General features: G+C 51.8%; 1 protein-coding gene across 3 annotated transcripts; it reads right to left on the minus strand.

The window, feature by feature from the left end:
- Positions 1-1,531: 1,531 nt before the first annotated feature.
- On the minus strand, positions 1,532-21,963 carry GATA3 (GATA binding protein 3). Of its 3 annotated transcripts, none has more exons than XM_008268070.5 (6): positions 21,624-21,963; positions 20,618-21,244; positions 17,661-18,197; positions 12,370-12,512; positions 8,129-8,254; positions 1,532-3,657 (listed from the first exon to the last, which is right to left on the minus strand). In XM_008268070.5, exons 2-6 carry the CDS (start codon positions 20,856-20,858, stop codon positions 3,373-3,375), a joined length of 1,332 nt encoding a protein of 443 aa, XP_008266292.1. In that variant the 5' UTR covers positions 20,859-21,244; positions 21,624-21,963; the 3' UTR covers positions 1,532-3,372. The 3 variants fall into 3 exon arrangements, with proteins under 3 accessions (XP_008266292.1, XP_002717407.1, XP_089168473.1); XM_002717361.6 differs by having other exon boundaries at positions 12,370-12,515; XM_089312347.1 differs by lacking the exons at positions 17,661-18,197; positions 20,618-21,244; positions 21,624-21,963 and adding an exon at positions 15,922-16,103 and having other exon boundaries at positions 12,370-12,515.
- Positions 21,964-23,504: the final 1,541 nt, after the last annotated feature.

The raw sequence follows: 23,504 nt of genomic DNA on the forward strand, positions 1-23,504 counted from the left end.
TGGATATCCGCAGTTTGTCACCCAAAGGCCCAGTCAGAAGTTGGACCACAGCTCCTTTCAAAGGAAAACATCAGGTAAAGGTCGCCGAGCAAGAATGACATCACCGGAGTTTTGTGTTTTCTATTTCCTGATCTGCTTTTTAAAAAATGAACAAAAAATGTGTTTTTAAATGAACTTCAGGGGCCGGCGCTGTGGTGTAGCGGATTAAACACTGCCCGCAGTGCCGGCATCCCATATAGGCACCAGTTCGAGTCCCAGCTGCTCCACTTCTAGCCCAGCTCTTTGCTATGGCCTGGGAAAGCAGTGGAAGATGGCCCAAGTCCTTGGGCCCCTGCACCTGTGTGGGAGACCCAGAAAAAACTCCTGGCTCCTGGATTTGGATTGGCACAGCTCCAGCTGTTGTGACCAACTGGGAAATGAACCAGTGGATGGAAGACCTTTCTCTCTCTCTGCCTCTCCTCTCTCTCTATAACTCTGACTTTCAAATAAATAGATCTTTAAAAAAAAAAAAAGAACTTCAATCAAGACACTGAATAGGTATTTGTTGAATAAATGAAAGAAGCTCTTAAATCCAAAATTTTTACTTCTTGAACTTCTACTGTAGAAGCGAGCCCATACACAGCAAAACTGATCAATAACTAGGCAATTTTTTTCTATAACATTGGTTTTTTAAATGCTTTAAAGAAATAATCCAAGCCCCACATATTTGCCAGAAGAACATATATTTTGTGGAAAGAGCTAATGGAACTACTTAGAAAACGAAGCAAAACAGATTGAAAATCATAAAGGGGTACGTACAATTCTCTCGAAAAATACTGTATCGATATTTAGCTCTACATTCTTGTTCTAGGGTAAACTCTATTGTTGTTCTTCTTTGCCTCACATATATTTTTTAAAGAAAAAGAAAACTGTTTCAGGACACTGTGTCACCAAGATCCCAGCCAGGGACACTGGCTCCAATTATCAGCATCAGTGCATTTTGAAGGCCTCTACCTTCCAAACTTCTCCACAGAGTGTTTCTGCACCCTCCCCCAACCCCCAAGAGGGGGGGAAACAAAAACACCATGGAAGCCATGAAAACATATGATAACATCCTAAAGAATGAACAGAATCACTCTGATCATACATATGCATTGTTAAAGGTTTTGCATCATCTTCCAGAAACCTCTTAGGTTACATCGATGCACCAAATGAAATGACGTTTCGCTGAAGAAACAGGATGAGCTCCACCATCCTAGCTGTAGTACTCAGAACAAAACGTAGCTGAGATACTGAGTTTGGGATTTGTCTATATAGGTCTCCCTCCTTCCCAACCCCAAGAATGTCCAGAATTTGAACTCCTTGTCCTTAAGCTAAGAGGGCTCTAACTCAGATCTCTTCGTGAGGAAAGCAGGTGGCGAACCCTGAGATCCTGGGCCGTCCCAGCAACTCTCCCATGCCGAACGTGGCAGCAGATGACTCTTGCCTCAGCAGCAACTGGAACCGACACCCGAATGGCAGGGCATTAATTAGGAGCCAGTGAGATCTCCACTTGCATCTCAGTAATTCGCTACTCCTTTATTTCAACATTTAGCTTTAGGTTTAAAATATTTGCTAAGAAAGCAGAGAGGCGATTAACAGATTTTTTAAATGTGTGCCATCGTTACACATTCTGTCAACAGCGTAAAAGGAAACTATACAGCATCAGTTACAAAATGGTTATGTCAGGTTTCGCAAACATTTCAATAAACCCTTTGCTGTGGTGCTATTGGACAGTAGAAAAGCAAAGCAGAAATGAACGAGAGCAGCCCAGCTCTTACAGTGCCGAGAAACCCACCGGCTGCAGCTTCAGCCTGAGACTCTCGGGCAGTTCTCCCACTTCTCCTTCCAGGTAGCAAGGAGAGCAGACAGAGAGAAACTGCAGCTCCCTAGGGGGAGGCCAGAAGTGAATCCAACCCCAGGATACAGTCCTCGGGGCTGCTTCTAGAACTGCAAATACTCCCAGCTTCCCAAAGGCATAGATGTTGACTATCTGGGTGGGGGTTAGTAGCACTGTCTCCCAGGGAATAAATTAATGTTTGTTTAAAAAAAAAAATCCTTATTTTTAAAATTAGCTAGAGCTACCAGATTCTCTAAGAGCTTGGCCACCACTTGGATACGATGTTATTATTTTAAAATACTTTATTATGATTTTTATAGTATTATTCCAACAGACTGTATTAAAGGCAATGATCACTAACACAGAACACGACAGGGGCTGACAGCCAGGCAGCTCTCAGAATACGTGGCCTGCAGGGCCAGGGTCCTGACATGCATACGGGTAGTTCATACGCTGCTACCCTCAAAGCACAGGCTGCAGAAGTGAATGAGAAGACAGATACTGCTGTACCTCAGAAGCTATTTAATAAATATCATCCGAAACCAAAATGGAAAAGAAACCCTCCAGAGCACAACCACCTTAGGTCAACTGAATGTTATCTAGTTTATTCAACCAAAAATGGAGAGAGAGGGAAAATATTAAAACAACAAGAACAAAAGAGAGAGAGAGAGAGGAGAGAGAGGAGAGAGCGCAATTCTTAACACTAGCAGTAAATAAATTTGTACAACAATTCAGTCTGTATAATAGGATGAAATAAATCTACATCTTTTCTTATTTCGGTGCTTTGAATTATACATACAAACATCAATTACAGGGACTTATTCACAAAGCATGTAGGCCTAGAAGCAACACTCCACACCCCTCGGTGACCAAGTGCAAGTCTTAACACTGGTTGCCCGGGAACTGGTTTCCTTCGCAGAGGCCCACAGCTTTGGACGAATGATTTCGCCTACGACATTTTTCTCTTATTTCTTTTTATCTTTTTTTTCTTTTTTTCTTTTTTTTCCCCCCTCTTAATGCATCAAACAACTGTGGCCAGTGAAAGGAAACAAAACTGGCAGTCTGTCCATCTGGATTCAGACCTAGTTTCTTCTTAACTTCTGTGTATATCCCCTATGTTCCTTAAAACTCTCCGTGTCCTTCATGCTTTTGTTATAGCTACCCAGGTGCAGCAAAGTCTCCCTCGAATGTACAGTATTTCTTACAATATAAGTTATATGCAATGTTCAGCGTTTTTTATTTATTTTTTTTTCACAGCACTAGAGACCCTGTTAAATAGGGAATATGAGTCTGAATGGCTTATTCACAAATGGGATCCAGATTCAGTGGTCGCAACAGAGACACCGCAGTGAGCTCCTTTGCCAAAGCGGCAACCATCGTTTCGCTTTCTGCCTTCGAAATCACGTATCCGTCGCGTTGAGGCTTCATGATACTGCTCCTGCAAAAACGCAAGTAGAATAGAAGGGATCGGAGGGGCTCTCTCGCTCAGAGACCTGTACACGGCGGGCCGGGCTCTAGCCCATGGCGGTGACCATACTGGAGGGATGGTGAGGTCCGAAGGAGAGGCTGGACGGCGGGTGCATCGGCGTGGGCGTGGTCAGCATGTGGCTGGAGTGGCTGAACGGGGAGATGTGGCTCAGCGAGGACATGTGTCTGGACAGGGCGGCCGGGTTGAACGAGCTGCTCTTGGGGAAGTCCTCCAGGGTGTCGTGCACCTTTTTGCACTTTTTGGATTTGCTAGACATTTTTCGGTTTCTGGTCTGGATGCCTTCCTTCTTCATAGTCAGGGGTCTGTTAATCTAAACAAAGATCAATTTTTTGGTTTTTTTTTTTACTTTTTTTGCTGCCTTTGAAAGGGCACAGGCTTTCTCCTACACCGACAGGGTTCCGCCAGCCTCCCCAGGCCAGGCATCTGTTTCAGTTTCAGTCACCCCTTCCTCTCCGCCCACCCCCCACCCCCCACCCCCCACCTTCTCGAAGGCTTCTTCTCAAAAAGACAAGTCCTACCGAGTAGGTGGGGGAGGGGCGTTCTGACCATCCGCCTCCATGGCTTCCTGACACCAAGGGATCATAGGTGGGGTGCCCCACCGAGAACTCAGCAGCATCAAGAATTTGGGGAGCACGACCTGACACTGTGGCACAGGGGGGTGAGCCACCGCTTGTGACTGCCACTATCCACTACCCGGGTGCCAGCTGAGTCCAGCAGCTCCACTTTCAAACCAGGTCCCTGCTAATGATGCACCTTGGAAAGAAGCAGCAAATTTCCTGAGTGCCACGGCCCCGCTGGGGGAGACCCGGCGGAACTTGACTCCCAGCTTCTGCCTGGCCCAGACCCAGCCATTGTGGCCATTTGGGGACTGACCCAGCAGATGGAAGATCTCTCTCTCTCTCTCTCTCTTTCTCGCAATCTCTCTGTGTCACTCTGGCTTTCAAATAAATCCTCAAAAAATAATAATAATAATTTGGGGGGAAAACTGTCCTCAGGGAACTCCAAGGGCCCACCCAGTATGATTATATTTTTCTGGTAGCTGAAACAGTATAACTTGTTTTGTTTCTTTACACTTTCCTTAGAAGAGTTAAGGCACCTGGCCTAGTGGTTAACATGTCCACATCCCATATCAGTGCCTGGGTTCCAGCTCCACCCCAGATTCCAGCTTCCTGCTAATGTGCACCCTGGGAGGCAGCAGGTGATGGTTCAAGTGCTGGGGTCCCTGCCACCCACATGGGACACCCAGATGGAGTTCTGGGCTCCTGGCAGAGCCCTGGCTGCTGTGCCCATTGGAGGAATGAACGAGCAGATGGGAGTTCTGTCTCTCTGCCTATCGACAACATTTTTTAAAAATAATAAAATAAAATAAATAGTTTGTGAGAGTAGAGGCTACTGAATAATCTTCAAGAGGGAAATACTGTTCTGTCTACTGATCTGATAAAGCTGTCTTTGGACTTAGAGAGCACTGCCCACGTCATCAATCTCTTAAGTGTTTATCTGCCTTGGAGGAACAGTGACTATAATGGCCTGCTAAGTAGGAGTTGCCTCCCTTCCATCCCCCGCCTTTGCACAATGAGAACTGCCCGTAAAAGCTGCCCCTGGCATTTGCGTGCATGGAGGTCGCGCCTTTCCTGGCTGGCCCACACCACCCACCAGCACTGGAGAGCTGCTAGTGCTGACTCCTCACTCCTAACGAGGCAAACAGCCACACGGCCGATCAGCAAGTATTGAATGCCCACTTGGGCTGTGCCAAGCACCATGTTAGCAAGAAAAATGCTCTTGTCCTGCAACAGAAAGAGCAAGAAACCGAAGACAGACCCTCACTCTAAGGACCACTCGACTTCACCCCCTGAGACAGACTACTACCCTCGCCCCCTCAATCAACTCATTTGTCTGGGCTCTGGGGCCCAGACTCAAGAAAAGCGACTCTATAAAGTAAACAGAGGCTAGTCCCCACGCGGAGACAGTGTCAAATTAACCTTGACCACAGAAATCCACGAGCAGCCAACTGCATATCTGCCCATTTCCCGGTGACACGCAGCAGAGACCCCAAGAGTCCATGTCTGGGTCCCAGTCATTCCCGACTTCTCGGAGGCAACAGGTGCTTCCAGCAGGGTTCTCAAGGGCAGAGAAAGGGGTCCCCTTAGCTCCAGGCTCTCCCAATTCCCAACGCTAGAAATGACAATTAAGGAACTAAGGATCCAGTCGGCTATGCTGCTGAGAGGCTGAGCTGTGATGTCCCACGTGGAGGCCCCACACTGAAGCTGACACCTATTTACTCCTGCACCAGAAAGGGTACGTGGGGCAGAGGAGGAAGAGCTGAGGAAGGTCACGGCCGGGAGAACATCTCAGGGCTCCTTCCTCAAAGTTACCATGGAGATAAAGAGGCAGCCTGCAGAGATGACAGGAATCTACTCCCACATCACATCTCCCTCAGATAACGTCTGGATACACCAGCCTCTTACTCGGGTATCTAGATATACACAGCCAGATATCGAAATATAGTATCTGGTTACACAGAGAGCCACACAGCCCCAGATAACTAGTCACAACACCACCCAGATACACTGATGGCGAGATAGGCAGTTATCTACACACCTAGATAAGGAAGGAAGGAAATTATGGTATACACGTACTGATATCTGGATGGGCAGAACAACACAGGACACGATGAAAATGTTAATAGATTATTATCTCTCACGGTTAAATACCCAGAAATCGCCTCCTTTAACAAGCTAAGCCAGGGAAGACAGGAAAAGCCAACTTGAGGACAAGTTGCTTCTCTCTCCTAGGCACAGGAGCCCAGCTACAAAGGCGTAAACGTATTGAGACCACACACTAGTGAGACCAGATCTCATCACGGCTAACTAGTCAAAAAAACTATATATATATATATATATATATATATATATATATATATATTTACATGGCTAATTTCCCATAATTCCTACTTTCCATGGAAGTAGGAAAGAAATACACACATGTACACTATTAGTGATGATTCTGTTATATCCTGAAGTTAGAGAGGGTTTAGTTTCAGATGATTCTCCTATTAATCTTGATAGTACTGAACTCCCAGGAAAACCTGCTACTCTAAAATCGCTCCTCACTCTTCCTCTTTATTATCAGCCTCGTCACGGTGCAAATGCGTCTCGATTTTCTGAGTCATAATTTCTTCAAGCAAGACTGAAATAAAAATCATCTCTGCCCTGTCTACACCAGGGGTCTATCTGAAGCCGGATCATAATCAAGAAGCCAGAAAGTTCTTGGAAAGCCATAAATTACAGCCCCCAAAATATCTTGATGGGCTGAGCTGATGCTGGCTTAGCTAATGAACACAAATGCCCCCTAATCTTCCAGATTTGAATCACAAATCTTATCTCCCCTGCAAGTGACAAAATTTCCCAAAATGAAAATAAGACGCGAGTTTAACTGCTGGGGAATGTATACAGCACAGTTTCCAAGATCTGAGGGAGAAACGAGGTCAAATTTAAGACTCCAGGTTTATGAGCGCTAGGCACGGCATGGGGATGGAGTCACAGAGGGGGTGACCCTGTGGGCAGGAAGCTGAGCAGGCCGGGTCCCTGGGAATCGTAGCAACCTGCTCCCCAAAGTCACCCTGAGAAGGTCTCTGTGACTCAAAGCTTCTCACCGCACGGCTTCCTCCTCAGTGCCCAGATGCTCCTGGTAAGACGAGTTTACTGCCAGAACTGCCCCAAGCAAAAATCCCTGCCTCTTCCCAATTCAGTCTCAGACTCTGCCAAAGTCAGGTTGGCAAACAGATGCCAGGAGAATTAGAAAACGCTAAGGGGAGAGAAAGAGAGAGAGCGAGCAGAGAGAGAGACATGTCCATTGTCTTCTGCAGGACTAATGTAAACTTGAGGCCTCTTGGGGACTCACAACCTGTCGGCCAGCAAGAGTTGTTTGAGGGAGGGGGAGAAAATTACCAAACTTTTTTTTTTTTTTAAGGCAAAGATATTTTTAAAACTGGGAGGAGCCGAGACCAAAAGATGAGAAAAGAGCCCGCTCGCCCAGGTGACTGGCAACTCCCCCGCCAGCATGCTACCCACGGAGAGAAAGCTGGGTTTCTTTTCCCTGCTCTGACACCATCACACGCGTCTCCTTCCTTAGGAGCTCTGCATGCGAAAGCTGGTTAGGACAAAGACATCAGATGAAATCTCTCAGACATTTCATTTCATGCCTTTTAAACAGAGAATGCATTTAAAATTCCTAGCACAGGTCTCGCCAAGACTTTTTCTCCCTCAGTAACTGGATCGGTCCTCTCTCCTCTCTCGGTTGCAGGAATGCCTGTGCCACGCATGACAATTCTATTACCTTTCCCTCTCCCCCTCACACATGCTCTCTTTCCCTTTTTGCAAAAAAAAAAAAAAAAAAAAAAAAAAGTTGAAATGAAAGCAAACAGCAAAACATACCCCGGTGACATTTTTCGATGTCCAAGGGGAAGATTTTTTTTTTCCCCTTCCAAACCAGATGGGCCCACCACGCGTATCAGATTGCCACACTGCAGGTCACGTGTTCAAAACACCCCAAGCGAGTCATGTTGCTCGCTCTCTACAAACTCCTTGGGAATCTGCAAGGCTCAGTTCAGCAAAGTCGTTTTCTCAACTAGATCCTACAGCATTCATTGTAGGGGCCGGTGGTTTGGCCCCAAAGGAGAGAATCTAAACAGAGCATGGGTTCTGAAAGGGGCGACCGTGCCACCTCTTACCAGGCGTCTCCCTAAAAGCAGCCCCAGTGGTGCCGCTCCCCGTCCCACTTACATTGTGCAGCTTGTAGTAGAGCCCGCAGGCGTTGCACACAGGGTCCCCATTGGCATTCCTCCTCCAGAGGGTGGTCGTCGTGGTCTGACAGTTTGCACAGGAAGTCCCGGCTCTCCTGGCTGCCGACTGGGATGGCAAGGGGAAAGGCGGGGGAGGGGGGAGAGAGAGAGAGAGAGAGAGAGAGAGAGAGAGAGAAGCAAATCAAAACAAATGTTAAATGTGCAGTCATCAACACCATGCAGACAGGCTTTACCAAAAAAAAAAAAAAAAAAGCCAAAGAAAGAAATTCTCATTGAAATCAAAACTAGCAAGTAGCCCACATGAAAGTTATAAAGATCCCCAAAAGCTGCCTTCAGAAGAGAATGGCAGGCAATCCACTGGATGGGAGTGGGGGGACCCAAGTGACGAGGTCAGGGTTGAAGCTGCTGATCTCCAGGGCAACCAGCGTCACCTCCCTGGCACTGTCACTCTCCCCCTCCCTAGCCTAGCAAGTACACCAGTGGGTTAAGGGGTGTGGGTAGCAACTTCCCATTAGCCAGACTGATTTTGGGCACCAGCCTTTCCAGCTGTCTCATTCACCAAGCCCAAGCCCACAAGAAGTCTTTGACTCCCAAGAGGATCTATCGTCACACAGGCTACAAGACAGAGGGACAGCCCAAGCAGCACCAGCACTGTCACAGGATGTCTGTGCATGCGAGCGGCACACACTCCCGGGAGGCAACATTTAGGAGGCACCAAGCAGGACACCCTGGAGAACCTGCAGCAGACCCAAGTGTACAGAGCCAGCACCCTCAGACCCTGGGACAGTCGCCCTCACTCTCTCCTGGTGACCATCGGGGACTGAGACAAACTCCAACAAATACAGAATTGTTGCTATTCAACAGGAGCCCTGGCTCCCCTCCTCCTGCTCTTATCTCATTGCACCTTCGTGAAATTAGCTATTTCCTATTTTGCTGTTCACTTAGCAGAATGCTCACAGGTCAAACATTAGTCTCAACTTGAATTTCAATTCCTTGGCGGCGGCCCTGCTTCCATTTCCTCTACAAAAGGAGACTTTCACTTTCCAACACATTCGAGTTTCTCAGGGAGTTATTCTCCTTGTCCATATTAAAAAAAAAAAAAATTAGACTAAAAGGCTGTTGAAAGAAAATGCGAGTTGAGTCACTTCTAACATGCACCTCTCTCTCTTCCTCACCTCCCCTCCTTACAAAGGATTTTAACTGCAAAATTATCCCTGCTCCTGGCCTCAAAAATATTTATCAAGGAAGGGGGAGGAATCCAGGTAGTTTTTAATCTGTGATCAAGAAAGCGCTGGTGTGGTTATAAAACATGCAAGGAAAGCTACCAGGATCCTGGTGTGTTTCGATATTGTATCAAGCGAAACTGTTGGGCCAGGCACCCAACGCTGCCAGATAGGGAAAACACAGTGGCAATCCTGAATTAACCAGACTGACTTCTTTTCTTTCTTTCAAAGCCACTAAATTGTTCCATAAATACTCTCCTTTGGGCTAGAAACAGCAGAGTGATCACTCTTTTTTTTTTTTTTTTAAGTAACTTTTTAGCATTCCAAGGAACTGGACATTAAAAACAACCCCCATTTATCACAGGGGAAGTGTCTATTTTCTGTTGTCTACTTCAAAAGTAACACACGAGGGGCACAAGGGGCCGAGAGCGCTAGTTCTCACTCCAAACCAGTACTTGGATACCTAAATAACTGATATGATTAGTGTGGTCTTCCCATAGTGCTTTTTTTCCTCTAAAAAAAATATGCAGGGACAGTTGACTTATCCGTCCTGAGGCCCTCAGACCTCCCCACCCAACAAATTCAAATGCAGAGTGCCAACGAGAAAATCGAGAAAATCGGTGCTGTCAGCGACGAAGGCCAGAGTGTAATTCCTTGCAGTGTACTGACAGTCACATAAACACAGGCGAGCTCAGAAAATGCCTCCGGTCCCACAGACTCCACGCAAACTTTAGACAGTCTCTCGAAGCCACTGTTTGGCTCCCTGGCAGGGACTATGAACAACAGCAAGAGCTCAGTGGACAGAACACCCTGCCAACACTGGGGGCAGGGGTGGGGACCGATGGAGCTTCCCTGGAGTCATTTCGTCTAGCTGCCGCACTCATTTAATTCCATGTCGCAAATTCCACAGAAGAGCTGGCTAGGTTATGGGCTGGGGGTGGTCTTTAGCTAACCTGCAAGTAGCAAACACAGGAATAGCAAGCTCTAACAACGGAGCTGGGGCAAAAGGACAGAAACACAGCAAAGGAAAAAAAAAAGATTCAGATGTTCAGAAGTCAAACATATTTAAGGAATTAAAAAACTATTTATCAAAGGTGTCGGTCTCCCTGTGTTATATAAATTCTAGGCAACTAACAACACCAAATTGCTCAGGGCAGCTGACTAAGAAAGAAAAGGCAGCTTAAAATGTGACAGCCAATGAATTATAAAATTAAGAGTAATTATTACTCAGAGTTCAAGAGGGTTCCTATAAAAACGAGGGGAGACAAAATGATGTAAGATGGGAGTAGAACCATCCTCAGCCATCTGTACAGACGGAAGAAGAAAACCCAAGAAAATGTCAAATGAACTCTTACTCATCAATTGGGTATTGTCCAAGAGTTTTACCCTCTCTGCTTTTCCCTTCTTTATCTGAACAACAACAACAAAAAAACTAATGGTACCATGACTTAGTTTTAACAAGAAGGTTTCTGTTGTTAGTTTTCTTCCTTTTTTTTTTTTTTTTTTTTTTTCATGACGGCCAGGTTTTGAGTGATTCAGAACATTCTTTTGTGGTGTGATCATACTCATTCAGTGCTCACACCTCCCGCCATATTTTTTTTTCAAACCCTTCTTGCTCTGGTATGTCCCAACATCTTGATGTTTAGGTTGGGGAAGCCGAGTTGTTGTTTATGAGTTATCTCTAGTGCTCAGATATCCGGCAGCTTTTTCCTAGGAAGTTAAGTTTCGCACATGCGAGCAAGGGGGAAAAAAAAAATACCAAACTACACGAGGAGAAGCAGGGGGGAGGTTTGAGAAAGCTGGAGAAGAGGGCAAAGATCATGAAGAATAAAGCGGAGAGAGCTAGGGTTGCCAAAAATTAAAGTCATGTGGGCACTTCCATCCCTAGAAAGCTTTCCCTTTTTCTAAAGAGGATATGAAAGGTGTTGAGTTGCACTACGATCTGATGCGGAGGACAAATTATTCTTTAAAAAGAATACAGGGGCAGATTCCCCCCCCCCCAATGTGACGGATGCTAATTCATCCATTAATCTCCACTGGGAAATCCCCCCCTCCCCCTTTTGCTTGGTGAGAGAGCATGCTGATGTCCCGGCTGTGGTTAGAGCTGTCATCTGTCAGTTCTGTTTTTATTTGCCTCTGTCACGTTCACTCACCCATCCAACCTGGCCTGAGTGTCCCACAACACACTCTTCCAAGGGAACCCCTCCTGCTACTTCTCAAGTTCTCTCAACTACTCCTAATGCTCAAGATGTTTAAAAGTGGGGGGTGAGGGGGGAGAGGGAGGACAGAAAAAATATTAAAAAAAAAAAAAATGATCACCCTACGGACAGGTGTTCAGAGAGAAAATGAGACCAATTGCTAGGTGTGACCAAGAGGCAAGACAGGATCCACCAAGCTTTTCCCCCAGGAATTGAGGGACAACCTCAGTCCAACAGAGCAAGAAAAAACGAAGAGCAGTGCAAGAGGCTGGCTGCTGCTGCTGCTTCTGAAATGCAGTGAGTCGCTCCCATCCATCTCAAAGAACTAGCACAAGAAAGTCACCCAAAGCTTGCCCAGACTATGACATCGCCCCTCTGCGCCCACCTTCTACTGCAGGAACAAGGTCTAGGTGGTTCCCGGGGCTTTCCGCTCAATCTGCATGCTAAATGACTTGTCTGTGCAACAGGGATCATCAATGCATCTTAAGTCAGCAGTCCTGGAACCACTGACACAATTAGCCTATTAGAGAATCTCTGTCAGATTTGATAACTGAGATGTCAGCCTTTTTAAAACTTGGAGAAGTAGCTTAAGAAATACGCAGACACACAAAAATAGTTTTTCTGTATATCTAACTTGAAAACAGGGGAAAGGAAAAAAAAAAAAAAAGCCAGTCCCAAGCAAGCTGACATGATTTTGAGCAGCCCTGCCAATTTCCTGTAGAAAGGCGACCTTCCTGCAGGGCGGAAATGCAATCCACAAATGGCGAGGATGGGACGGCTCCTTCCCAGGCAGAACTTACCAGCCTTCGCTTGGGCTTGATGAGGGGCCGGTTCTGTCCGTTCATTTTGTGGTAGAGCCCGCAGGCGTTGCAAAGGTAGTGCCCGGTCCCATCGCGCCGCCACAAGGGGGTCGAGGTCGCCCCGCAGTTCACACACTCCCTGCCTTCTGAAAACAAGAACACGGATAAGTCACTTCTGGAAGGCAGACACACTGAAAAGCGACACGCGAAGAACGAGCGGAGAGGAGGAAAGCTCAAAACTCCCCTTGCTTGCTGACTCCTTGTTTGGGGGGCACATGTGCACCCCTGAGACGCCCCCCACTAAGGAACAGCAGAACCATTCTCCTATACGGCCACACATCGCAGCGGAAGACGGCAGGTGCAGAAATAGCAACGGAACCCTGGCCTGATAGGCAAGACCAAGCTGACCCACGGGGGAAGGCCGATTCCAAGCGGAAAGATTTCCCCGGGAAAATGCTGAGCCAAAAGCAAAGACACCCCCTTCCACGTCCCTCAAAGAAGACAAAGGCACCCCGCGGTCAGCACTGGCTCTGTCTATGGGGATTGATTAAGTAATGAAGATGAGGATGGAAGAAGATGAAGCAAAGGCAAGATAGATAACACAGACCGATGTGCAGACTGATGGATGGGCGGACGGGCTGCAGCAGCTACGGCCTCAGAGTTCACTTCCAAGAAAATCAGAAATGTCCCTGGCTATGCGTTAACACTTTTACGGCTCTCTTCTCCACGGCTTACCACTCCAGCCCCAGCCTGCCAGCCCAGGGGCTGTGGAAGGGAAATACAGTGTAAACTGTACTCAGGGGCTCTGGAGGAGGAGGAGGAGGAGGAGGAGGAGGAGGAGGAAGGGGAACCTACACAGAAGGGAAGGGAAGGGTCGAGCAGGACAGGGTGCCGATCAGAGGAAGACCTAGAAACCAGAGCAATCAACACAGAAGGGGCTCTTGGCCAGCTCATTACCCAAGGCCTGCCTGCCGCTTCTGCTTCCAAAAACACAAACAAGCAAAATAAACAGAAAACTGGCCAGGGCCAGGTTCAGTTGATTGCCATTCACTCCTACAGCCAGGGCAGCAGAGTGACCCAAGACGCCCGCCCTCCCCCCAGAAAGGTCCCTGGCCGAGTCCTTTAGGGCACGGGGAGGTGTGCTCACTGATTTCTTTCCCACTAACTCCTGCAAGAGGACGCTGCCTTCTGGAAGACTCTCCTCCACTTCCAGGGTCGGGGGAGAGGGCTCAGGGGCTGGGACCCCGATTCCTGCAGGACGCAAGCAGCTCGACTCATGTTGGTCCCCCCAGAGAGGGGTGACCCAGGGGATAGGAGGGAAGACACCAGACAGGGACCAGGGGAAGAACGAGGGCCCCTCAAGAAGATTCTGGATTCAGCGATTAATCAATGACCGCCAACCGACCAGGAAGACCGGAGCGGCATGGGGAAGAGAAAGTAGAAGGTGTCGGGGAATTCTAACCCGCTCTAAGAGAAGGAAAAGTCGGCCCGGGCAGCCCAGGGACCGCCGAAGCCTTTGAGAACCCCCACCCCCCACCCAGAGCAAGCATGAGGGAACCAGGGCTTCGGCCTTCTCCAGGGACAGGTTTTGCAGGAGAGCTGAGAACAAGAGGGTCCCACCCACTCTCTGCTGAGTGTCAAGTCAGGGCCCAGTACTTTTCTGGTCTTATTTGTTGCTCCAAAATTTTCTTGAGGAGTTCCAAGAATTTTTTTTCCCTCCAGCTTCCAAAAGGGGGTCTTAAGTCTTCCAGGGTGTGGGGGTCCTACAGAGAATTTTCGCCAGGTCTAAGAGCCCCTACAAGTGATAATACTATTCAAATGCCTTGCCCTCGGGGCCTGTCGAGACATTCCAAGGTGCCAAAAGCTCTTCTCAGCTCTGGGGTTGTACACCTTTCGTTTTGGGGGTCAGGAGCCCCCGGGAGGCCTGCAGGAAAGAGGAGTGGGCGAGGAGGTGCCAGCTGCAGCCCGAGCTCAGAGGCCGCAGGCCCTGGTACTCCTGCGTCCCAAGCGGGCACTGGGGTAGCCCCATCTGGGGGCAGCAGCACTAACCCTGATCCAGCTGGGGCTGCCAAGCCCACTCCCCAAATCCTGCCCAGACAAGGCTCTTGATGTGATGTTCCTGTCCCACACACCACACACACACACACACACACACACACACACACAGGCACAGGGGGTTCCCGGCACCCTGGCACTGCGGGGGCGGGCAGGGGGACCCCCAGCTGCTGCAATCGCTCTGATTTCCTTTCCTTTTTCAAGCAGGGCGGAGGATGGCAGCTTCCTTTTCAGAAAGCTAGCGACAGACACCACCTCTTGGGGAACGCTCTGCCCACTGGAGCAATTTTCTGTCCCGATTCACTTCGCAAGTTTGCGATGGCCTTGTGTGGGCTTTTCTTTCTCTTTCCTCCTTGCTGCCTCTAGTCTGTCACTTCAGCAAACAGGCAATTTTCCTAATGGAGGCCCCTGGCTCTTCTCCTGCTGTCTGTCTGCCCTGTCCTCAGCACCCTGCCTACTCCGAGGTGCTCAGACAGACACCTTTCTCTTCCGTGACAAGAACCACAGAGCTGGGAGGCCGCTTGCCATTTAACAGCCATTTTCAAGCGGCCCTTGGCTCCCTGGACTGCAACTCCGCCACCAGGCAATGTGAACAGGGTAGGAACAGAGCAAGGAGATGGCTCACTGGAAGGTGGAGGAAGGGGCCCAGAGCCGGGGTGGGGGGAAAAAAGGTTGGAGAGCTAAGACATGGCTCTTTTGCAAAAACAAAAACAAAAAATAAAAAAAAACAAAACAAAACAAAAAAGCAAACCAAAAAAAAAAAAAAAAAAGGCTTTGTCTTTTGTGTGCATAGTGAGATCCCAGCACCGAAAGCCTGGGCGTTTAAGAAAGTAATAGGTGCCCTAACCACAGCTTCAACCGTTTCTCCAAAATGCAGCAGCAGCAGCAACAGCAGTCAGTCCCCTCCTTCAGCAAATGCTTTGCAAAGAGGTTTGAAAAAGAAAGAAAAGAAAGCAACCACTAAAACCAAGAGAATCCCCCCCCCCTTCAAGAATTCCCACCACATCCACCCCTCTGCACACACACAGCCGGGGCTCCTGGAAACTTCCCTTCCACGCTCCCAGAAGTCCCCCACCCCCACCCCCACCCCCACCCCGGGCAGGTGTGAGGGCTCTGGGTTTGGAGGGCCGTGAAAAAGGCCTAGAAGGAGGAAGTAAAAGGTCCATCTCAATGGCCTCCTCCCTCTACCCTGCCGCGCCAAAAAAATAAAATAGGTGTCTAGGTATTTCCAGCCCCGGTTTAGGAAAACTACAGCTCTTTGCCCGCCCCCTCCTCCCTCCATGTTCAGTCTTAAGGAAAGACGGGAGAGAAAGAGAAGCACTGAAACCGAGGCAGAAAGTGCACCCAGAAATGAGGGCAGAGAAACCAGAGTCTTTGGGAAAAGTCAGTCTGTCCCCTCCCCCCCAACCGCCACCTCAGCCTCAGAGACCACGATCTCCCCCCTACCCCAACCCTCAGAGCTCTACCAGAAAAGAGGATTAAAAAAAAAACTGCAACCTCAAAATGCACAGGTTGGTTCTCTTTGCCTCCAGCCAAGTCTCCCTGCAACCCATTTCTCTCCAGCGCTCTGGCTGCCAGCCCCGAGGTCCCCGACAAGGCACCCCTGCCCGCCCTGCCACCAGCCAGTAGCTTGGCTCTGCGGCTCTGCCCTCCTCTCTCTCTCTCTCTCTCTCTCTCTCTCTCTGACTCCACGGCTAGCCCACCTCCCTCTCCCTGCTGCCTACTTTCATGTACTGAACACGCAGGTCTGAGTTTTGCTGTCAGCCTAACCGCATCCGGACTCTATTAAAGTTCCTGGCTCGGGATAAACAATGCAACTGTCGCGTGCAGCAGTCTGAAAATAATTGGATTAGCTAAAACATATCAACTAAATAGAGACAGTCCTGCTCAGGCAGTCGCAGTGAATGTCACCCTGGAAAAAAAAAAAAAAAAACAACCCTGAAAGCCGATCTCATGGTCATTGGGCTCCCACAAGCCTGCCTCCCTTCGAAGTGTTTCAAAGGGGCAGCTTTCTGAGCTCCGCTTCGGGCCGGCTCACCTCGCCCTTCAGACACGGAGCCATTCTCTCTGTCGCTATCTCCCTAGGGTCTACACAGACAGAGGGCAGAGGCCAGAAAGACAGAGGGCAGAGGCCAGACAGTCAGAGCGGACCGGAGCCGAGCCGCCTACCCCCAAAACGGACGCGCCTTAGCAGACAGAACAAGAACCTTCACAAAATCGTGTGTCGCAAAGACCGTGACAGCCTTCTCGCCTAGAATCCCTCGCTCTCATCTGACTCAACTGCTTTGCTTAGAAACAAAATCGGTGAGGGATGATTTTATGTTTAAAGCAAACCTCCTGTGGGTGTGTGTGTGTGTGTGTGTGTGTGTGTGTTTGGTGAGTCTACACCAATAGAATAAACACGCAGCGGGGTCTCCAGCCAGAGTCTGCTTTTTGGGAAGAGGGTAAGCGGAGGAAGCAGAGCACACGCTCCCCTTTGAATGGATGCACACTCCTCCCTCGCCCAGCTTCCTGCCCTTGCAGGTAGGGAGCCCCACAAGGCACCACAGGTAGCTGACTGCCATGCAGTTGTTTCCCTAGCACACAGTGAGGTTCTCAGCAGCCCCCCTTGCCCAGCCACAGAATCTGGGTGCTGTTTTGCTAGGATCCCGCGTGCCCGACAAAATGTTCTGTGCTTCCACGTGGACGGCACCCACGTCCTACAGGGAACACTGCGCTCTGCTACCCACCCAGTGGCCCCCTTGGAGCTGGGCGGGAGAGCGACAGTCCCACTGATAAAGGCCACAGCAGGGTCACAGGAGGGACCCGTGTTTGTTTAGGTTTCAGGAGGTTTCGTTTTAGCATTAAACACTAAAGGCTTATTCCCATGGCCTTTATTCCATTTGGTCTTGGAAACCGACTCTGGCGTCCCAGAACTGTGTCTTGCTCCAGGCAGGAGCCCCCATAATTTTTGCTTTGTTTGTCTTTCCCCTTTCCCCGGCTCATTGTGGCAGGTTTGAAAGCAGATCCCACATTCCCTCTGCTTCCACAGCCTGGAATGAGATAGCAGAGGACACTCCCCATGCTTCTCCTCCCCAGCCGGGGGCCTGCAAAAACGGGTTAGAAATCCAGGCTGGGCAGGGCTGGGATTACCCATTCCCCGGGCTCCCCTTTCGGGTGGGCTCCCTGCTCGGCCTGGGATTCAGGGGCAAGGGGAGGCGGGCAAAGGCTTCCCGCAGGGAGAGGCGGTTTCCTACCTGTGCTGGACCTCGCCTTGGGCCGCGACTTACATCCGAAGCCGGTGGGGGAGCCGCCCAGCAGGCTGCTGGGCGGGAAGAGTCCGGAGCTGTATTCGGGCACGTAGGGCGGGTAGGTGGTGATGGGGTGGTGGGCCGACGAGGAGGCCCCGGCCAGGGCGGGCATGCTGCCGCGTGAGTGCGACGCCTCCAGCTTCATGCTGTCGGGCAGCGGCACCTGGTACTTGAGGCACTCTTTTTCGTCCTGCCGGGCAGAGCCGGCCGAGCCCGGAGTGGACAGCGACGGGTCCGGGGAGACGTCCTTCGGCGGCGTGGGCGGGAAGGTGAAGAGGTGCGGGCTGGAGTGGCCGGCCGACAGGGATGACGACGAGGCCGGGGGGTAGACGGAGAGCGGCCCCGGGGAGCCGTGGTGGATGGACGTCTTGGAGAACGGGCTGAGGTTCCAGGGCGAGGCGGTGTGGTGGCTGCCCAAGGCTTTCCCGCCGTCCAGCCAGGGCAGGGACCCGTGCAGCAGAGGCGGGCGGCACACCTGGCTCCCTGCAGCGGCGGCGGCGGCGAAGACACAGGCAGGGAAGGAGCGGGAGAGAAACACGCGGGTCAGAGCGGCCCTCGGACACACACCCGGGCACCCCCAGCCCCCAGGGTAGCAAAACCCCAAGCACCAACCGGGACCTGCGCTGGGGCTCACCCCGGGGGGCCCTGGCCAGCACACCTCGGGGTAGGGGGCAGCGGCTGTCGACTTCCCCTCCCACGTGGCTGTCCCATCAAATGCACTAAGGGCCTGAGCCTGCCACCAGGGAGGTGCCACGAAGGAGTGGAGAAGGGTCCTTTTGACTTACTGGCACCTACAGATAGGCCTCTAAATCACCTTCCCTGAGGTCCCTCTCCAGAACCTAACTTGATTTATTGGTTTCCTTCAATGGCCCAGAGTTTCCCATCCCGCCTTAATCCCAACCAGCCAGATAAGAGAGCCAGCTGTGAGTGATGAGGCCTGAGGAACCGAGCCCGGCCACACCAGGGCTCAACACCAGAAGCAGAACAACCCTCCCCCCCAATCCTATGCAGAGACGCCCAGCTCCCAGTAAGACTTGGGGAAGAAATAATGGCACATTTTAGGGTTCCTTCCAGAAACCGAATTTAGCACTCGCTCAAAATTCACAAGGATGCTTGGGACAGCCCTGAAATGGGATCTGCAATGAAATTCTTCTCGCTCGGGCTGGTGGGAGAAAAGTTTCCAAAGCCGGACCCTGGCAGGGCAGTTTCTCCTGTTTTTCTCACCCTCCCAAAACCTATTGGGAAAGAAAAACCAAATAAGCCCCTGTTGGGTCCTCAAGACAGCAATTCCACTGATTCCACCGCTGAACGGTGTGACCGTTCACCTGAATCCCTGAGACACTGTGAATTTTAAACCAAGGACACCTCCTGCACTGAGCGATTTGGCCTTCATTGAAAGTACTCGCTTGTAAGGTGACCATAACTTATCCAAGAGCTCTCACTCAGAACAGAACAAACTACAAATGCAAACCACCAGCTTATAGATCTTTGCATCCAGCACCTGCCTCAGCAGTTGCCATTCTGTTCAGCCATTAAGAACAATACTGAAACTAAAATCATAAGAGAGAGGAAGGGGAGGGGGATGAGGGGGAAGGAGAGTTCTCTGAATACCAAGGGTTAAGATTCACATTATGCAGGAAGTAGAATAGTAAATAATATTAAGCCTGCATCGACCACATTTCCACTTAACTGCTGATGTGCACACGACCCAGGCGAAGAGCGCCCTATTCGCAGAAACCCTGGCGACAGCGGGGCACAGGACGCCTGCTGCCGGAGAGGCTGTGCCATCGGGCACCCAAGCCGGCTCTGGGTAGGGGCACCCAGGCAGACCTCGGCCTGGCTAGACCTCATGTTTCCTCCGGCCCCATGTTTTGCTCCTGTTTCTTCTTTAGGAAGATAAACTTTCAGCTGGGAACGTGTCAGAAGCTTTCCCAGCTAACTCTACAGGCCTGCGTTTGTTTCTTTTTCTTCCTTCCTTCCTTCCTTCTTTTTTTTTTTTCCTTTAACTATCACAAATCTCCTAAACTTCTCAAGGTGAAAGGGTGTGGGAGGAGGCATTTGGAATGGCTAAAAGAAACCCTGATGTGTCCTAAATCTAGTGTGAAAGCCTTATTATGGTACCGTGGTAGGCCTGACACAGGGTAAAGCAAGGGCTACAGGCAGGGAGGCAACCCGAAAGCCAAGAGGCAGGAAAATTCTGTGCAGCCGGGAATCCCGGACACCTGAAATCCCTCAAAATGAAGTCTTTCCTCCTAAAACCCCTTCAAAGCCCCAGAGTTCCATTTTCAAAATCAAGAGGCAGGAAACCTGCCTGCAAACCACTAGCCTATAAAATGCACGAGCTTCGCGGGGTTGCAGAGAAAAGGCCACAGAGGGGTGTGAATACATAAAACTCCTGGGCCTCTCTGAAAATCAACGCCGAGAGAAACAAATGGAGCCAGGCGCCCTGAAGCCCCCACCTAGGAAGAACTACCGGGGCGGGGGGTACCAAGGGTGCGCGCGGAGCCGCTGGGGAGGACCCGAGCCCGAGGCCGCCCGCAGAGGCAGAGCGCGGGCGCCGCGCGCCTGGACCTCCCGCGCCGCGCAAGCTGCTGCTGCACCGGGGCCGGAGGGCTGCAGCTCAGCGCCCGCCAGGTGAGCGCCAGGCCCTGGGGAGAGACCGGCAGCCGAGAGCCGCCTGCTGCCACGCTCTGTAAAAAACACACTCTCTCGACAAGCGACACGGCCTCCTCGCCCATTTCCGGGCCCGTCGTTTTTTGTTTTTTTGTGTTTTTTTTTTTCTTTTCTTTTCTTGTAAATGAACCAGTAACTGCACCTGGGGGCTTTCGCTCAGTGTCTCGGCGGCGCCAAGTCCGTCCCTCCCAACCTCCCTCCATGCCCGGGGGCGCGGGTGTTGGACTCACCGTGGTGGGTCGGAGGGTACCTCTGCACCGTGGCCCTGACGGAGTTTCCGTAGTACGGCGGGACGTGGTTGCCTTGCCCGTCGATGTTAAAAAGTACATCCACCTCCTCGGGCAGCGGGTACTGCGCCGGGTCCATGTACGAGTGGCCGAGGCCCGGGTGGTGCGTGTCCGGGTGCTGCCCGTTGAGGACCGCCGGGTGGTGGTGGCTCACCCAGCGCGGCTGGTCCGCCGTCACCTCCATGGCCTCGGCTGCGCTCGCGCCCTCTGGCCGGGCCGGGAACCCGCGCGCGGCGAGGGAGGGCGGTCGACCTGGGAGGTCGCGGGGCTCCTGCCGTCGGCGGGCGGGGAGAGGGGCTCCTTTTTTTTTTTTTTTTTTTTTTTAGTGATTTGTTTTCACCGGAGCAGTGGGAAGGCTGGGGAGGAAAGGAGAGCAAACGGAAGGAGTTGGAGGACAAAAAATCTTGGAGGGGTAATTTAGCAAGAAGAAGAGGAAAGGGAGAAAAAATCCAAAAACTAGGTACGGCGGGATGGAAAAGGGAGCGAAGGCGCTGGGAGTCCGCGGGGGAAGCTGCTCTGCACCTGGGCTCCTCCTCAGAGGCTCCGAGCCGGACTCTCTCCTCGGCTCACCTGCAAGGGAAGAAGGGAGAGACGTGGATGAGCCCGCGGGTCCTCTAGCACCTGAAGTTGCTGTTACGGCACCACCTCCCCCGCGGACGGACGCGCACAGCGCGCGGGGGACGCCTCCCGCGGATCAAGCGGAGGGCCCCGGGACATCCCCGCACCGGGTTCGCGGGAGCCCGGGACGCCTTTGCAGGACAAGTCCCCCTTCCCTCGGGGACACCAGTCCCGGGACCTTGCTTCCAGCTCTCGGGAAGCTCTCCAAGAGCAACGAGTTGCGTTTTTAAAACCAAACAAAACAACACAAAAATAAGTCTTCCCAAGTGGAGAAAGTAGGGGGGGGGTGGAGAATCAAAGTTTAAAAAAAAGAAGTCACCAGTATACCAACCTGGGTAGCGAGGAGCAAAGAGGAAGAGGAGGAGGAGGACGCGTGCGACCTGCCCGGCCAGATTGCGTGGCTCACTCTGTCTCGCTCTCCGTCTCTCTCTCTTTTCCCCTCTCTCCCTCGCTCAGTATTTTTTTTTTTTTACAGGGAATGCATTCTTTCTGAAAGTATCAAGACGGCGCCAGGCAGCTCAGTGTTCGCAGACAGCTGTGGCGCGACGCAACTTAAGGAGGTTCTAGTGTCATCCGCGCCGGGGGGGAGGAGCCTGGCTGCTGGCGAGGAGGGGACAGGATCCCCAGCACCAGGAAACTGCAACCCAAACCGGCTCCAGGGCTGCGCCCCCACCCCCCGCCCGCCGCCGCCGCCCCTCCCCCGCCGCCCGCCGCCGCTGACCGGAAAGGGGCGCCGCGGAGGGCGGCCGCGGGCCCAGGGGGCGGGCGCGCGGGGGATTCGTGCTCTGGCCCTTTAAATGTGGCTCGGGCTCCCGCCGCTGCACTCGGGCTCGCGGGGACGATTCGGTCCCGGTGACACCGGCCTGCCCCATTCATAAAGTTGCATTGCCACAGACTTTTTTTTCCCCCCCCAAAAAACGGGCAAACTTTTATTGAGGATTTCACTCCTGGCATTTGGGAGACGTGTAGCAGTCAGGAACTACGTGCTGTCACAGGGATCAGAAACCACAGTGTTCACGTCCAGGTGCAGTTTTTGTTTTGTTTTTTTTTAAGATCGGACTCCAAGCGGAGGGGCAGTGCCTTTGCTCAGGAGTTTTTGCTGCCCACCGTGTGCCTATGCCTGGGGGACGAGGTAGGGTCGGGCAGCCGCCTCTAACGCACCGGCGCACGCTCGGCCTGCGGCGCCGTCCTCCGAACACCTGGCGTCGGTGGCCGACGTGCGCTCTGGGCTGCACTGACAGCAGTATTGGGTGCCGGCTGCGCGACCCTACCTCGTCCCCCAGGCATACGGGGGACAGCAATAACTCGGTCTCCACTCCTAACCCAACTTTTTCCCCACGCCGCCCCGCCTGGAGCCCCACTTGACTCTGAACCCCGGCAGTTCCACCAGCCCCAGGGCCTCAGCCCCGCGCCACCGACCCTAACACCCCTCAGGGGCCGCCGGGCGGGGACTCAGCGGCCACCTTGCTGCAGCCGCGCCGGCCTCCCGGCCACGCTCTGCCCAATGGGCAGCCCTGGGCGGAGGGAGCGTGGCTCGAGCCGCCCCAGCGAGGGGGGCGGGGTGGGGCGGGGCGGGACCCCGGGAGGGCCAATCAGCGGGCGAGGCTCCGGCCGGGCGGCGATTGGCCCGCCCCTCGGGCTCCAACCTCCCCGGCCCGGTGCGGTCTTTTGAGCCACTGCATCCCCTAGCGGCGCTGAGGCTCCTGCACCCGCCGGCCGGGGAACTGGCGGCTGGGGCGAGCAGGGGTCAGGCGGCAAAACCGGACTCCAGGTCCAGCGCGGGGCAATGTTGCGGTACAGGAGAGTGCGGGTTCTCCCGAGCGGGCTCTGCCCCCCAGCCCTGGCGCGCCTGGGGGCTGTATTTGAGGGTTTATTTGAATGTACACTACGGTTGCCTCTTTACTCCTGTACCCCATAAAACGTCACCCCCCCCCCACGAACCTTGGCGATAGAAGCCGACCCTGAATGTTAAGTTCTCAAGGATTCCTTCCACGCTGTTAAGGAAAAGCATCAGTAACCGGCCTCAGTTGGGGCGGATGGGTCTTGAAAAAAAATCCTCGTGGAAAGATGGGTTGAATGTATTCGGAAGGTTTTCTCTGAATTGGACCTTGAATCCTCGCCTTCTTAAATATGATTTTTTTTAAAATCCGGGTTGAATGTCTACACTCACAACAGGAAGATAATAAATTTAATAATTAACAATACTCCCGCC

Source organism: Oryctolagus cuniculus, chromosome 13 (genome assembly GCF_051225735.1).
Source record: "Oryctolagus cuniculus isolate XC-2025 breed Fujian yellow rabbit chromosome 13, ASM5122573v1, whole genome shotgun sequence".
Classification (NCBI taxonomy): Eukaryota; Metazoa; Chordata; class Mammalia; order Lagomorpha; family Leporidae; genus Oryctolagus; species Oryctolagus cuniculus.